Raw genomic sequence first — 17,487 nt, 5'->3', positions numbered from 1 at the left:
GTGAGCCTCATTGCTTTGAATCTTTCACTAAGACGTCTCACCAGTGGAGGGCGCTGCTGTGCTTTCCTGTAATTGTCTTTAAAAGATGAAGAAATGGTCTCTCTATTATTGTCCTGTTATTTTCAGACGTAGTCCACATCAAATCGTTCGGAACATTGAGGCAGAGAATAAGTCAATCACAACCACAAAAGCAACAGAACTCAAAAAACAAACCTGCTGCACTGCACTGTACACCTCCAAGCATTTTGTGACTCTTTTGGTGGTGATTAAGGAGAATAAAGCATAATTTATTTGTGAATTTGTATTCATTGAATAACACAAATTTGCAGATGGTGGGGGGGGGGCATGGCCATGCAAGAGACCTTGAACTCCATTTAAAGGCCCACAGAGGACCGTCACTGACGCTTTTCTCTCCTTCTCTAAACAAAATAAAAGACAAAAAAACAGGGAAAGACACCAGGATTCAGCATCACATTTGCTGTTAAACCAACACTTTTTTGTGTGTCTTCTCTGCACACACACACACACACACACTCACACTTAAAGCGCTGCAGGCTCCAGGTTGCACAACTCACTGCATGACAGCTCGCCACACCGACAACGGCCAGAGGGAGTAGACTCTATGACGTACATGCATCGACAGAGTAATGGCCTTCATGGGCCCAACGGCGTCAGCAGAGGCCGGGGGGGGGGGGTTGTGTGTGTGCGTGTGTGTGTTTGTGCGCGTGTGTGAGTGTGAATGGATTTCGATCTGTCTCCTCTTTCATGGAGTCATTTTTAATTTTGAAGCGTTGCAGATACAGCTGCAGCGCACAGCTCGGGGCGACCCCCCCCCCCAAGTAGAACGTCAGCAAGACGAGCTCGCGTTGTCACAGTTTGTTCTGTGGGTGTTGACCTCCAGATTTAAAAAACGCCTTGAAGCTGCATTCCCTCTACAGACCACCAGGGGGCGACTCCTCTGCTCCCATAGACGTCTATGAGGAAATGACTCTACTTCTCTCTTGATTTATTCCCTCAGTAAACATGGTAAACATGAGTTTATTGTCTCAGTCTCTAGTTTCAAGTCTTCTTCAACACAGCATGATGTCCATTTAGTAGATTGTGGTCCATTCAGAGTTGAATACACCACTCAGCAGGGGATGGCTCAGGGCGGGGCTTGCTGTGATTGACAGGTTGCTACCAGGGCCTTTTCCAGTCCGGTAATTGTCCCTACAACTTGAACCTTTTATGAGTTTCTAGTTCTAAGAATTAAATTTAGAGTGAATTGTGCCTTTTCGTCGTCCAAAAACGCGCTCATTGTTCAGTTGCACTTGGCTCCACCCTCTCCTGTGACTTCAGGTCGTTGATGGCGACGCCAAGATGACAAACAGGAAACTTCAAAACCGCAGTCTGCAGGCCGATTGGTGACGTCACATCTGCCACGGCCCCTTCTTATATTGTCTATATCAGGGGTGTCAAACCATTTCAGGTTCGGGCCAGAGATACTGCCCAGTTCGACCCACTGACGATCGGTTCGGCAGAGGGGGGGAGGGGGGGGAGTGGTGCACGCCGTGTCCTCTCTGACTCTGACGTGTGAGCGTGAGAGAGACGGTGTGACCGAAAGTTCTTTTCTCAGGAGAACGAGTGCGAATGAGCAGGGTGAGAATAAACAAGCAGAGGCGATGCGTGAGGAAGGATGTTTGTCATTAGTTTCCCCCCCCCCCCCCCCTGTGGGAGTCGGCGGCGGGGACAGCGTCCTGCCCCGGGCCTCACACATGCACGCCGTTTACGGCGGTTTCCCGAACCCGCCGCCTTTCTCCCTGCTTCCCGTTCTCACCCTCCCCAGAGGGACACATCTAGCAAGCCTAAGACTTTATAGTTCTCAGACGAAGGTGGAGACCCAAACAAAGCTAAAATCACATCTGTTAGGTCACATCCAGAGTCCCAATGCTGACGTAGCTCACGTTGGAATAGAAGTGAACCCACAGGAGGAACAGCTAGCAACACATGGAGTTTGAGGAAGGTGATGATAAGTCGACATCTTTGAAAGGTTTTCTCGCGGCAACCAACCAAAGAACCAAAGATAGTCAGTATTTTACATGATGGATATCCTTTTTAGCCAAATTTGAGCTTCAGAATAATTTCCAGCAGTTCGTTGTGTTTGAGTGACATGCGAAATGAGAATACCATTCCTGTAAATCCTAATTGAATCCATCTTTTTTGACCCTCTTCCTTTCTCATCCGACCGGAGAAGCTAATGTCGCCCTCAGCTCACGGCCTCTCTGCATGATATGATGGAGCTTATTATGAGGAACCACAACTTCCTCCAGAGCTCTCATCTCCACTCTGACCTTTTGATTTAATCCCGGAGACTATTAGAGCCTGCCCTTCGAAAGCGGCTCATCATTATCGTGTTTGTTTGAGGCGCTATTCTCCTGAGCAGATCATTGTGAGTATTTCATCTAGAGACTGTTAGCCACGAAGGACTTTGGGCTTCGATCGGGGCTGAAAAAAGTCTGCGGTTGACACTCCTTTGTCCAAAAACACCTGTCCAGCCGAACGACGGAGGAAGCCAACGGGCTGGAACGTTTGCTCGCGTCTCCGTCAGTGTGCGCAAAAACAAACAGCAGTCGAGAGCCTTTTACCTCAACGCCTGTTACTATGGAAACGTGGGCCAAAGGCTAATTAGCATACACGCTGCTGGTACCGCGGGGATCGTCGAGCCACGGAAGGAGGAAGCGGCTTCCCGAGACGCTCGATAAATGAAAAGAGACAATAACACACGGAGAGAAGGGTGTTGGACAAACAACCATCACTCACACACCCACCAGCACTTTAGATCCACCAGGGAACCCCGGAGCAGGTCTGTGGCCCGTGGGAGGAAGAGACGTGCTCCCTGGTTTCTGACCCAGGGCCACCCATTGGTCTACACTATTTTCAGAAAACGCCAACACAAATGAGGTTTTAAACGGAATATTTGGGGAAATAAGACCCATTGGAAATGATTCCATCAATTCATCAGATAATAAAAGGGATGATCGAGGAGCCGTTGGACTAAACGAGTTATTAATAACAACAATTAAAATGAAGCCGCAAACTCTGCAGCACAGCGCAGCTAGTTGAGCGTGCAGCCCTCGCTCCTGCAGGACAGATGTCCACCCGATCAATGGGGTTTGGATCAGCTGTTAAGGAGGGCAAGAGAACATGAACCAACAGAGAAATGAGGCGGCACAAAAGATGTCATCTCCCCGAAATCTCTGCCCGCATCTAAAAAGCATAAAATATGAACCGTCATATCAAATTCATCAAAGGTCGCTGTGCTGAAGCGTTTTCCCCCCACGTTGTCAATTATTTTGCTTCTTAAAAGTAGCCGAGATATGTGAACATCGTGTCACGCACTGCATTAGCTGACTGATGACTAATGTGAAACCCCGGGGGGGGGGGGTCACATAGTCGTGTGACACCGCGGCCCGGCGCACCGCGTCTGGGGCAGGCCTGAAAATACTCGGTCCCCGCCTTGTCAGTGCTGTGTGTGTGTGTGTGTGTGTGTGTGTGTGTCCGAGGCTCCATTATGTCAGTGGGAGGTGTTGCTCCTTCCTGCCGGTGACGAGCACAGTCACAGTTCACAGGGAAACTGGAGGAAAAAGCTAAAACCCTCCATTTACTCCTCGGACGGCGTCCCAGACGCCTTTAAACCGCGCACTGAAGCGTGTCGTCACGTACGCTCTTTGTGTTTAAGTCTGCGAAACGAGGATTCTAACTTCCAGATGGTGTCATTAATTCCACACCAAAGATGTCTATCAAGCCCAGTAAGGGGGTAACATCTGGAGTGAAGCACATTTTAACAAGTAATTATTTAAAAAATAGGTGATTAGCATTTCGTTAACTCAAATAATGTAACTGAAGACCAGTTTGAATCACCAGCTGGTGAGCAGTTTTCATTGGTGTTAAAGGGCGAGCGTGAGGTTGCGCCCCCACGTCCTCCCCCTGCTGAGGAGAGAGGCTTTACGCCTTTTTGTAATTCTCCGAGCATGTGATCTGACTTCTGACCAAATGCTTCTCAGAAACGTGTAATTTGCAAGTTCCTAGTGTTTGATTGTAAAAACAGATGCTATTTTTTCGTCACCATAATGTAAATGTTTCATTTTTACCTCTTTACTTAAGATTTCATTCAACTTATTATTGTCTTTTGCTTGACTTTTTTCCAAAGCGTTTGTGGTCTTTATCGATTTGCTCAGTTGTCATGGAGATGGAACTTTCATCCGATGCTCCTCTACCCCCCGAAGACATCAATGTCCACTGAAACCTCCTCCACCGCGTGAGTAAGTCTGCATTGTTATGCTATGCATTGTTATACGGTTATGAGTTTTTATGCTTTAGTTCTTTTGTTACCAATTGTTTTGCTCCAGTCAGGTTTTATTTAGTTTAAAATATCACATGTTTTCAATTCAGGAACTAACCAAAAGGTCACTTAAAATAGAAAGTGCGACTTAAATAGAAAGTCTATCTTCCTTTTTGGTGTATAATGTAGAGATTGATGGTCTTTGGTTCCTCCTGTGAGCATTCTAAATGTGATTAATCACAAGCTTTCATAAAGGTTTCTCTCACATCACATAAACTTTCAGCACACGACCGCTAGCTTACGTTATGCAGCGGTTGCTCATTAACACAGAGATTGTGTAACGTTATCTTCTTCCTAATTAGAGGCAGGCAGGTGGCGGAGAGCTGCTGGGTGGTGCAACAGGCTGCACAACAACAGCGTGTGTATCTGACTGTGTGCGCACGGGGGGGTGGGGGTCTTCAGAGCAGCTATGATAATGAACAAGGCCTTTGCAGAGGTGTGTGTGAGTGTGTGTGTGCAGAACAAAGTCAAGAAGGATGGAAAGAAAAGTATTTATTATTTTATTCAACTGCTGCCACACGAACAAACACACACACACACACAGATTAATGCAGCTGATCTGTGGGCAAATATTACAAAGCAGAAGTACATCTACATGCTACCCCCCCTGTGAAGAAGATGAGACTACAAAGGAGCTCAGCCGATTGCAAATTATTCTGTAGGCTCCATTCAGCAGTTTCAGAGGCGTTTTCACACTAAAACGTCATGAATTGCGGAGAAAAGTCTTGAGTTTTTGCATATTTATTAACGTACATTTGTTCGCATTTAGAGCTGCAGATCCATGTTTATTATGTTTCTAAAACACCAAATGGTGTTTCACGCCGAATCATCACCTATGCGTCGGATGAGTGATGAGGACCAGCGACGTGATCCTGAAGGCAAACTAGTGTCTGAATAAGTGTTAATAAATCTGTGTTATAAACACAGCATCACTTTGACTTGCTGAATGTGAAGGGAGAGAAAAAGAGACACAATAAAATGGACTTATGACTCATCCAATCAGGGTATTATTTATAGACAAAAGACACCAAACAGACATAATCATCTGCGGAGATGATACGTTTGCATGGAAACGCAAATCTGTTTGTTATCTCCATGCCTCCGAAGTGGAGAAGGAGAAATGACAGTGGGGAGGACAGAGAAGCAATACAATCATCCCATGGGAGAAGAAAGTGAAAAACACCACGGCAAACACTGCAGAGGGACCCATCTTTAAATCAGCTGGCCCCTCAAATCTGGGACAGTGTGTCACACATAATGACATAGAGCGTTACACATAATGACATAGAGTGTTACACATAATGACATAGAGTGTTACAGATAACGACGTAGAGGGTCATTATGTGGGTCATTATGTGACATAGAGTGTTACACATAATTACATAGAGTGTTACACGTAACAACGTAGAGGGTCATTCTGTGACGTAGAGCGTTACACATAATGACAGAGAGTGTTACAGATAGCGACGTAGAGCGTTACACATAATGACGTAGAGCGTTATACATAACGGCGTAGAACGTTATACATAACGGCGTAGAACGTTATACATAACGGCGTAGAGGTTCACATCTAGTGACGTAGAGTGTTACACATAACGACGTAGAGCGTTTCACATAATGACGTAGAGCGTTATACATAACGACGTAGAACGTTATACATAACGGCGTAGAGGGTCACATCTAGTGACGTAGAGCGTTACACATAATGACGTAGAGTGTTACACATAACGACGTAGAACGTTACACATAATGACAAAGAGCGTTACACATAATGACATCGAGCATTACGTTACATTACATGTCATTAAGCTGACGCTTTTATCCAAAGCGACTTACAATAAGTGCATTTCCACCATAGAGATACAAACTCCGAAGAACAAGAAACAACGTTACACATAACGACGTAGAGCGTTACACACAACGACGTAGAGCGTTACACATAACGACGTAGAACGTTATACATAACGGCGTAGAGGGTCACATCTAGTGACGTAGAGCGTTACACATAATGACGTAGAGTGTTACACATAACAACGTAGAACGTTACACATAATGACAAAGAGCGTTACACATAATGACATCGAGCATTACGTTACATTACATGTCATTAAGCTGACGCTTTTATCCAAAGCGACTTACAATAAGTGCATTTCCACCATAGAGATACAAACTCCGAAGAACAAGAAACAACGTTACACATAACGACGTAGAGCGTTACACATAACGACGTAGAGCGTTACACACAACGACGTAGAGCGTTACACATAACGACGTAGAACGTTATACATAACGGCGTAGAGGGTCACATCTAGTGACGTAGAGCGTTACACATAATGACGTAGAGTGTTACACATAACGACGTAGAACGTTACACATAATGACAAAGAGCATTACGTTACATTACATGTCATTAAGCTGACGCTTTTATCCAAAGCGACTTACAATAAGTGCATTTCCACCATAGAGATACAAACTCCGAAGAACAAGAAACAACGTTACACATGACGACGTAGAGCGTAACACATAACGACAGAGAGGGTCACAAATAGCGACATAGAGTGTTACACATAACAACGTAGAGCGTTACACATACTAATAGGACGCATTACACATAAAACACACGTGATCCCGTGTGGGTTGAGAGGAACAGCTGCATCAGACTGGATCAGACGTTACAGCCTGAGAGTCACTGAGTAGGTTTTTCATTGCGTATTGTTTAGACCACAACGCTTAAATGTTCTTCTGGGATTTTAACACATGAAGTTACTTGTGCAGCTGTCAAGAAGTGAAAATCTATTTTTTTTTTAATGTTTTTGTTGTTCTTCAAATGTCTCGTTCACTGAGCAGCGTGGATGCAATGGCATATTTGGGTGGTGGCTGAAGCCTCAATAGAGGCACTGTCGGCATAGGTAGATACCACCAGATGTAGGAAGACATTTTCAATGGATGAAATGATCCTTTCAAGTCCCCTTTGAAAGGAGCCATAAATAAAGGTTTGGTGCTCAAGGAAAGATTTAGGATGGAAAAGAATGAATGGAAACAAACTGGTAACTGCTTCCACTATAAAGAAAACCCTCAAATCGGGTTCCATCAATCGCAAAAAATTCCCCCGGCACCAAGCGGACGTGCTGGCCTCAGTAGCCTGACAGTTTCTAGCATTTGAGGCCCAATCTAATCCTGGTCCTCTGCCAGCGTGTCCCTGATTAGTTTATCTCAGCTCTGAAACCCGCCCACTTTATTCCCCGAGTGCCTTAAGGACCCAATAAAAGTTCTCCTTCAAACATCCAGCAGCATCTCCAGAGAAATGCAGCTGTTCTTCACCTCCTCCATCACAGAACGGGCTTCTCTTTTTAAAGGTGTGATACTGTGTGAATTACTCACCCTGACCCACACACACACACACACACACACAGACACACACACACACACAGACACAAGAATGAGAAGCTTTTGATGAGGTGAGATGTGCTGCTTGACATTTGCAATGTTGCAAGTGGGAATAGTCTGAACATTTAACGTGAGGCACAGCAACACAAAATAGATTTTCATGAAGGAACACTTGTCAACATCAACGCCTCAGAATACCTTTTTTATCAAAGCAATGTTCGAATAAAGAATTTTCTTTGTAGAGCCAGAAGAGTCGCCCCCTGCTGGTCGATATAAACATTGCGCTGGACTGAAAAACAACACATTTTCATATTTCCCCCTTAAAACACGTCACTTCTTGGAGTGTGAAGTTTGGCCTGAGTGTAAGTGGTGTGTGTGTGTGTGTGTGTGTGTGTGTGTGTGTGTGCGTGTGTGTGTGTGTGACATTACGTGTTGGCCGCTCCTCGGGAGGCCATCCATCCAAAGAAGCACCATCTTTTTGGTCTCCATGGATACCAGTTGTGCACCTGAGCAAAGGCGAAAGAGGGCGCCGGAGATGATGCACGAGATCAGCAGGTGTGCGGTTGTGTGTGTTCCCAGTTGCGTATTGACAACATTGTGTAGAAGCGGAGCATTCAATACTCACACACACACACACACACTTCCTCCTTGTCCCCCCCCTCCCCTCTCCTCCCTCCTCTCCCTCCCCTCCAGTGACTCATTGTAATTGCAGTCATTTTTCTCCCGCCGTAGTGCGGCCATCAGCGCGACGGGACACAACGAGCGCGGCTTCCCGGGCCTCCGCTGCCGAGGGAGCTGATCGAATTCACAGTGAACATCTGTCAACGCACCTCAGACGTAATCCAGTTGTTTGGACACCTTCCACGATGGATTCGTCCCGCCGGCCGGCGTGTGAGCGACCCGCCGGCGGGTTCGGCTTCGCCCGCAAGAGACTCCAAATGAAAAGATGGAGCTGCTTTAATGAAGAGAGGAACAGGCCGAGTGCTTCGACAGGTCCCAGAGCAGCGCCCAGCTGCAGTGGGCGTGCCGTGAAATCCATTCTAAAACATCACGGCCCCCAGGAGGCCCCCCCCCTTACATCACGACTTCTTCCCTTCAGCGCCGTCATGGAGCTGTCAGACGGTTGATTTAATTTGTGGACAGAAACCTGCAAAACGTAGTCAATTCCATCAGCTCCGGGACACTTGTTCAAGTGCTGACTGATCCATATTAGCATGCTAACGCGCTAAAGATCAGCATGTCAATATAAGATAAAACGTTGTATATTGGGAAATGCATGTGCAGTAGTTGCAATACAGTGTGAGAAAGTGAGAGTGTGAGAATGCAGAAATACTTTATGCAATACAAATGTTCCAAAACTAGGGATTAATCGTCCGGTTCTGACGATTGAAGCCGCTGCAAAGGTGTCCTAAAACCTGCACTCTCTTTCCTGACCAGCAGGGGGCGACTCCTTTGCTCCCATAGACGTCTATGAGGAAATTACTCTACTTCTGTGTAGTGACCAGCAGGGGGCGACTCCTCTGCTCCCATAGACGTCTATGAGGAAATTACTCTACTTCTGTGTAGTGACCAGCAGGGGGCGACTCCTCTGCTCCCATAGACGTCTATGAGGAAATGACTCTACTTCTGTGTAGTGACCAGCAGTGGGCGACTCCTCTGCTCCCATAGACGTCTATGAGGAAATGACTCTACTTCTGTGTAGTGACCAGCAGGGGGCGACTCCTCTGCTCCCATAGACGTCTATGAGGAAATGACTCTACTTCTGTGTAGTGACCAGCAGGGGCGACTCCTCTGCTCCCATAGACGTCTATGAGGAAATGGCTCTACTTCTGTGTAGTGACCAGCAGGGGGCGACTCCTCTGCTCCCATAGACGTCTATGAGGAAATGACTCTACTTCTGTGTAGTGACCAGCAGGGGGCGACTCCTCTGCTCCCATAGACGTCTATGAGGAAATGACTCTACTTCTGTGTAGTGACCAGCAGGGGGCGACTCCTCTGCTCCCATAGACATCTAGGAGGAAATGACTCTACTTCTGTGTAGTGACCAGCAGGAGGCGACTCCTCTGCTCCCATAGACGTCTATGAGGAAATGACTCTACTTCTGTGTAGTGACCAGCAGGGGGCGACTCCTCTGCTCCCATAGACGTCTATGAGGAAATGACTCTACTTCTGTGTAGTGACCAGCAGGGGGCGACTCCTCTGCTCCCATAGACGTCTATGAGGAAATGACTCTACTTCTGTGTAGTGACCAGCAGGGGGCGACTCCTCTGCTCCCATAGACGTCTATGAGGAAATGACTCTACTTCTGTGTAGTGACCAGCAGGGGGCGACTCCTCTGCTCCCATAGACGTCTATGAGGAAATGACTCTACTTCTGTGTAGTGACCAGCAGGGGGCGACTCCTCTGCTCCCATAGACGTCTATGAGGAAATGGCTCTACTTCTGTGTAGTGACCAGCAGGGGGCGACTCCTCTGCTCCCATAGACGTTTATGAGGAAATGGCTCTACTTCTGTGTAGTGACCAGCAGGGGGCGACTCCTCTGCTCCCATAGACGTCTATGAGGAAATGACTCTACTTCTGTGTAGTGACCAGCAGGGGGCGACTCCTCTGCTCCCATAGACGTCTATGAGAAAATGACTCTACTTCTGTGTAGTGACCAGCAGGGGGCGACTCCTCTGCTCCCATAGACGTCTATGAGGAAATGACTCTACTTCTGTGTAGTGACCAGCAGGGGGCGACTCTTCTTCTTCTCTCTTGATTTATTCCCTCAGTAAACATTGTAAACATGAGTTTATGGTCTCAGTCTCCAGTTTCAAGTCTTCTTCAATACATCATTCACTAAATGAACATCAGCATGATGTTCATTTACTTGGGATGGGGGGGGGGGCAGCACCCGGACCGCCCCCCCCCCCCCCTGCTCTTAGGAACACGTTAACATGCAGCAACGACTCACGCATACGCTTTAAAAAAACCTGACCTATGAGTCAGCCCCCGGCTTCCAGACGGCCTTCTCTCTGTCTCTCTGTCTCTCTGTCTCTCTCTCTGTCTCTCTGTCTCTCTGTCTCTCTCTCTCTCTCTCTCTGTCTCTCTGTCTCTCTGTCTCTCTCTCTCTCTCTCTCTGGGCACTCAGTAACTCGATTGGTCATCTCTTGTTGTATTTGTGGGGCTGCATAGGAGAAGAAAAAAAAAAAGACCCGAGGAACACTTAGTGTGAGAGTGGACTGATGTGGGAAATCAGCTGTGAAAACACAAAATGAACAGAACGGGCTCACGGTGACTCACGGCTTTGTGGGAATCTCAAAATGTTCGATCGGTTCCCTGAATTGATCGAGTTGATTTCCTCGAGGGGAAGGAGGCAACTTTCTGCTTCTGGCACCATTAAATATATACGTATCATCTAATGAGCTAATAATATTGGCTTATTAGCATTAGCTTGTCTTCACTTAGTGCTTCTAAACAGGTATTTAAGCTATAGCTTAGTTAGCGAGCTATATATAGCTCGCTAACTAGCATAGCAGATTTAATACAAAAATGAATTAATTTATTAAAGATAAAAAAATTAAATAATGGTCCCTATATACATTTGACAGCAAATCTGAGTATCTTGACAAAACTTCCCTTAAGGGGATCATTTTGACATTAAACACAAGGATTTTGATGGGATGCTGTGAAGAAAATCTAATTTCTTTCGAATATGATGCTTTTTGCTTTTAACAAATATCGTGCCTCCTGCATTTATTTCATATACATTTCCTGAACCTAATACCAATTTGATATAATCATTTTTGTGCGGGGCTGACTTGTTGTTCTTCCATATTTCCAGATTAATTCTGAAAATGATTATACTGTATTTGTGGTATTTCTGCATTAATAACATAATAAAAGTCGACATCGTTAGTCAAAGGTCATTGACCTCAAGACGTCGCTCCACGTTTTAACAGCTTCCACGTGTCCACTCAGAAGGTGTTGCATCCGTCCATGTTGTTCCCGAGGGACAGCGGCAAGGCGTCCTCAACAGGAAGTGAGCCCCGCCGTGAAGCCGTCACGGTGGATGTGAGGACCAGAGATGCTCCCTTGTAGATATTATAGAAATAAACATTATATGTATTTATTGGGAAAACAAACATAGTGAAAGAAGACGAGGGAGTCCCGACAATGTTCAATGTCCAATCAGAGCAGAGCGAGGTCCTCGCCGTAACACGCCCTGTTTGTGAAAGAAAGAGCCGCCTGCAAACCCCAACCCGTTACCACGGAGACACAGTGTCACACATCAGAGAGGACACAGCAGAAGTCGTCACGCTCCTAAGTCACCTTTGACCTACGGCGTCACTTAGTAAATGTCTTTGTCTTCGGGTCGTCATGCCAACCTCAAGGACACATGTTGAGATGATGTCATTCTTGATTTTGGTTTGGTCAGGGTAGGATGACAAACGCCTTGCTGTGTGTGTGTGTGTGTGTGTGGGGGGGGGGATTTACAAAAGAGCAAAAATTGATGCATCACACCTCCTTCCACACACACACACACACACACACACACACACAGAGACACACAAAGACACACAAAGACAAAGACACATAATCAGACACATAAACAGATAAGAGGCTGACGTCAAACCCTGTAGACCCATTCATAACCTCCCTCCTTCTCACTGTCTGTCTGCCTGCCCCCCCCCCCCCCCCCTTACATGACCACCCGAGTTAAAGAGCAAAATGATTGGCTGTCAGGCGGAGGGGGGGGGGGGGAGTCCAGACGGAGAAGGTCCAGAGTGAAAAATAAAACATGATGAACAAAGAGAGAGTAAAGAAAGGTGACAGGTGTCCTACATAAATTAAACCTGTTTTGTGTCGTCTCCAGTCTGTCTTTGTTTTGTCTGCGTTCTTAAGTGGGCGGGGCTCAGTTTGAAACAGCAACCAATCAAAATTTAGCAACATTGGAAAAAGCATTTTTACAAACTGAACTTGTTGTTTGTCTTTGAGATTTGTTTAAATGTTTCGTTTTACTGTTTACTGCTGTGAGTCCAAATATTAAATGGTGGAGGTATCAAAAAAGGTCTAATTTGGTAGAATCCCCCAGATCAGTGAGTCAGTAAGTGGACCTTGAGTGATAAGTGATAAATTAAATAAATGATATCTTAATATAGTCTAGTTTCATGAATTAACAAGGGAGCAGGATTACCTCTTAGTCTGTAGAATGAAATAAAAACCAGGTCCCATCAGAGTCCCACGATCCAATTAAGAATCTGCATGATTGCATTAGATGTTTCAGATCCGCCCCGAAGAATGTGACCCCGACTCAGGCAGAAGAAGAAGGAAATATTAATTGCCTGCAAGAAACTTCTCATGTGACCTGAGTAAACATGGTGTTTCTCTCTTCTTCTCGTCAGTGGAAGAGTGGGCGGCACTGAGCTGTAATTGGTTTCTGTTTACCAGTAATGCACGACCACAAGCAATTAGCCAGACAGCTCGGACGTATCAGTACAAAACTGCTTTGTGTGTTTGTGTGTGTGTGTGTGTGTCAGTATTGAGGGAAAATATAATTAGCTCGAGACTGAAATAAGCTCTTTTTTTGTGTGTTTCTTCTGGTCTCCTGGTCCTCAAATGTCTGGCACAAGAACATGAAAACAACCACAAAGGCTGACTTCATTCTGAAGTTTGCTTTCCATGAAGCCCTTCAGAATAAAAGACGACCACGGAACACATGAATCCAAATTGAGCTTCTGGGAAGATGTGAGCATATGACTCATCGCTCTTTGTCTCCATGCAGTGTTTTTTTTAAAGCAAAACAGGGCAAAAGAAACCATTTGATTGCTTATTGATTTCTCAGAATCCAAAGCTTTTGGTTTCCAGAAAGAACATTTCATGAACGACGACCCGTGTTTGTCAAACTCCAAAAGCAGAAACATTGATTTCTAATAATCACACCGACTCCTTCATTCACATTCATTTGTACTTCATTGCGAGTAGAAACATGAAACCGAGAAGCATTCATGTGACAGAGCTGATCACAAGAAGCAGGTCGGTGGAGGACAGTCTCCAACACGGAGACCACCGAGACGCCGAAGGGATTTATGAATGAAGCTGTGAGCGCACGCACGCACACACACACACACACACACACACACACACACACACACACACTGGTCCCTACCAGACTAGATTTGACAAGCAGCCAAAAATAGAGACCACAGTGCAGGCTTGCTGACGACAGAGGTGCGTGCACACACACACACACACAGATACACACACAGACACACACACACACCTCTGCAGTCCCTCTGTCACCCCGCCCGCCTCTGGGCTTTGGCGGAGTCCGTATGTGAGTCATCGGTGGGCTTCAACCTGCCCGTCTCTGAGTGCTGCAGCAGAGACAGTCACTACAAAGAGGGGGGCTGGGGGGGTATTAAAATTATTTCAATACTAAGCTTTTAGTCAGCAGTAAAACACCATTTATTTAGCCCTAATGAAGTTAGTAATTAACTGCATCTCCCCACAAACCTCTGGATGAGCACTACAGTCCGTCCCGTTGTGTGCAGTATTATTATTATTATTATTATTAAATGTAAATGTATTAATTTCTTCACAAGCTGAGGTCGGTCCGAAGCAGCTTCAGCTCATCTAAGAGAGGGAAGAAGCACTTCTCCTTGGGCTGACTCGAATGAAACCACTACGTGCGCGTGTGTGCGTGCGCGCGGGTCCTCCTCCGTCCCTCTCTGACGCACGAGTCAGGTGGTTCCTCTAATAGCACGAGGAGCTGTCCGCGGTGCTGAAAGCAGAACTCGCACCGCGCTGCACGGAGAGGCCGACCGCCCCCCACCACCCACGACCCTCCGACTAAACAGCAGGTAAGACTCGTTGTTGCACGTTCCACCGCTCCGGGTGGGGCCGTGGGGCTGGGGGTCCTTTAAGGGTTTGCCGGTTACTTCAGCTCGTTCCTGCCGCTCTTTGCCAACCTGATGCTCCGCGCGGTCTCTTTGTTCTCATCGCGCTTCGGACGGACGATGCAGAAATTGATGGTTTCGTTTTGTTTTGTAACTTATTGTTTATACTTTGCGTGACACAAAATAAAACACATTATCGGTATGAGTTTGTCATTTAAATTACGGGGAAAAGTGAAAGGGAAAAGTAAACATTTTAAAAAAAAGGACCGCAGTAGTTTTTACGTCCTTCTTATTTGTATCTTGTTTTAGAAAGAAACGAAATCAAATAAATAATTATTTGCATTAAAAACGGGTCATAACGCGTCCAAAAGCCAAGAAGACAACGTTCTATGCCATTTAAAGCAAAACAGTGATAATCGGGAGCAAAGAAAACAACAGCCGTAACCGGGTTGCCTTGACAACGTGGCCGTGAGTCACGGACAGCAGCAAAGACTAATGAGATTTGCACGGGAGCTGAATGAGTGCTGCGGAGGAGCAGCATTCAGTCGGGGGGGGGGGGGGGGGGGGCGGGCGATATTTATCAGTATCGTGATTAAATAAAGGTTCATCACTGGTTCCTTCTCAGCAATCTTTTTTTCTTTCGTTATGCTGCATCTGTGATTTACTCAATTAACAAAATCACAAAAAAACTAAAACAATAAGCTTTATTTGGGTAAAATAAGAAAATGAAAAAAACTTGTTTTTTATTATTATTCCCAGCAATGCATCCAATAGGACAGAATAAAGGTCTCTGTGACGCTTTCATCGGGTGCACATTTAAAGTGACGATAAGAGAAGGAGGCGTTTCAGAAATAACAAAGCGCCAACCACTGCGAAGCCGTTAGCTGTAAACGTGTTTAAAGGTCAGCGCTGACTTGAGTCTCTTCCGTCCCCCTCCTCTGCAGGCGCCACCATGCCGTCACTCACAGAGACCTCCGCCAGCCCTCTCCTCCTCTGTTTTGCCAACTTCCTCTTGATCCTCCTCTCGCTCGGCCCCCCCGTCGCCCACGGGGCTTCCCTCAGAGACCACAGACTGCGAGGAAGCGAGTCGGGCTCCCAGAGGGGCGACGCCCCCCAGGCTCCCAACGCCGACATGCTCAAAGCGCTGGAGTACGTCGGCCAAAGGGCCGGCGCCGACCCCCTCCTCGCCACGGGGTACGGGGATGACGCAGACAAGCTGCGCGCCATGCTGAGGCTGGCCTCCGACCGTGTGCAGAGCAAAGAAGAGGGCGAGGAGGAGGAGGAGGAGGAGGAGAGGGAGAATGAGGAGGAGGAGAGGGAGGACAAGAGTGAGGAGCTGCTCCAGGCCGTGCTCAGCACCCTCCAGCAGACGGAGAAGGCCTCCCAGCCGCAGCAGAAGCCGCACGGCGTCCTGCCCCACAAGAAGCTGCCGCTGATGTTTGAGGACGAGGAGGAGGAGGGCGAGGGGGACGAGGAGGAGGGCGAGAGGGGCCCCTTTAAGCGCATGAACGAGAACGTGGAGGAGAAGTACACGCCGCAGAACCTGGCGACCCTGCAGTCCGTGTTTGACGAACTGGACAAGATGACCCGCGTGAAGACCATGCAGCGGCGCCAGGACGAGGACGACATGTTCGACGCGAGGGACGTGGGATACGAGGACGGGGACCTCGCAGACTGGGGTCCGCTACAAGAACAGGAAGAGGACGAGGGGGAGGGGGAGGGGGATGAGGAGGAGGAGGAGGAGGAGGAGGAGCGCGACAACAAACACGAGGACAACCAAGGGCTCGATTACGTCGACGACGAGGACGCCGCTGAAAGCTTCCCGGTCAAGAGATCCAGCGGCCCGGATGACGTCGCCAACCTCGTAGACTACTACCTCCTCAGGGTGCTGGAGAAGAGCGAGGAGGAGGAGCACAAGCGACAGGTAGAGGAAGAGGAGAAGAGGGCCGAGAGGAGAGTGGCTCAGCACGGCGGCAGCGTGGACCCGCGGGCCGTCTACCAGCTCATTCAGATCTCCCAGAAGTACCAGATCCCGCCCGGGGACCTGGTGGACCTGCTCAGAACCGCGGAGGCGCCACAGAAGAGCGGCGGCTTCTCGCAGACGTCTCCCAGGAAGATGCTTAAGATCCCACAGGCGAAGCTCTACAGCAGACGCTTCCCCGAGAGACAGAAGACCCCCGAGGAGCGGAGGACGCAGCAGATACTCCACATCCTGGGCATCGGGGGCGCGGAGGACCGCGCTCCCGTCAGGAAGCTGAAGCAGTCACGGCTCCCCGCGGGGCGCCACAGGGCGCCCGCCCCCGCGCAGCGGCGCCCCCCTCCCGGCGACTACGACGACGCGGCGGACGAGGACGAGCTGGCGGCGTACCTGACGGCTCAGATGCTGGCGCGGGACCCGAAGCCGGCGCACCGGGAGCGCGGGGGGGGCCAGAAGCGGGACGAGGCCGGGCAGAGCGCGGCGGGCTCCTTCGAGCGCGCCATGCAGGCCTATTTCGATCAAATGGACTCCGACAGAAGCCCAAATGAAAAGAGATGGTCGGAGGGGGAGGGGGAGGGGGAGGAGGAAGGGGAGGGGAGGGGGGGCGAGACTCAGATGCGGGGCTTTGATAACGAGGCGGTGATGAATCTGCTGAACTCCCTCAACCCGGAAGATGAAGAAAGCGATGCCAAAAACTAGGGAATACAGAGAGATACACACATTTATATATATATAGTATACATAATGTTTTTGGTGGAGGGAGACGGTGAAAATAAAGTATTTTGAAGAATAAAACAGTTATTCTGTAGGTTTACAAAATGTTCCTATTTATTACTCATAAATATTGAAATAGTGTTTAGATT

The 17,487-nt window shown here is 47.8% G+C and overlaps 1 protein-coding gene across 1 annotated transcript; it reads left to right on the top strand.

Moving 5' to 3' along the window:
- The first annotated feature begins 14,431 nt into the window (after positions 1-14,431).
- scg2a (secretogranin II a) lies at positions 14,432-17,477 on the top strand. Its single transcript, XM_037466122.2, has 2 exons — positions 14,432-14,610; positions 15,591-17,477. The coding sequence occupies exon 2, from the start codon at positions 15,599-15,601 to the stop codon at positions 17,321-17,323; it is 1,725 nt and encodes a 574-aa protein (XP_037322019.2). The 5' UTR covers positions 14,432-14,610; positions 15,591-15,598; the 3' UTR covers positions 17,324-17,477.
- The last annotated feature ends 10 nt before the right edge of the window (positions 17,478-17,487 follow it).

Source organism: Pungitius pungitius, chromosome 3 (assembly GCF_949316345.1).
Source record: "Pungitius pungitius chromosome 3, fPunPun2.1, whole genome shotgun sequence".
In the NCBI taxonomy this organism is placed as follows: Eukaryota; Metazoa; Chordata; class Actinopteri; order Perciformes; family Gasterosteidae; genus Pungitius; species Pungitius pungitius.
Note: the sequence above shows the minus strand (reverse complement) of the source record. Positions and strands in the feature narration are given on the sequence as shown.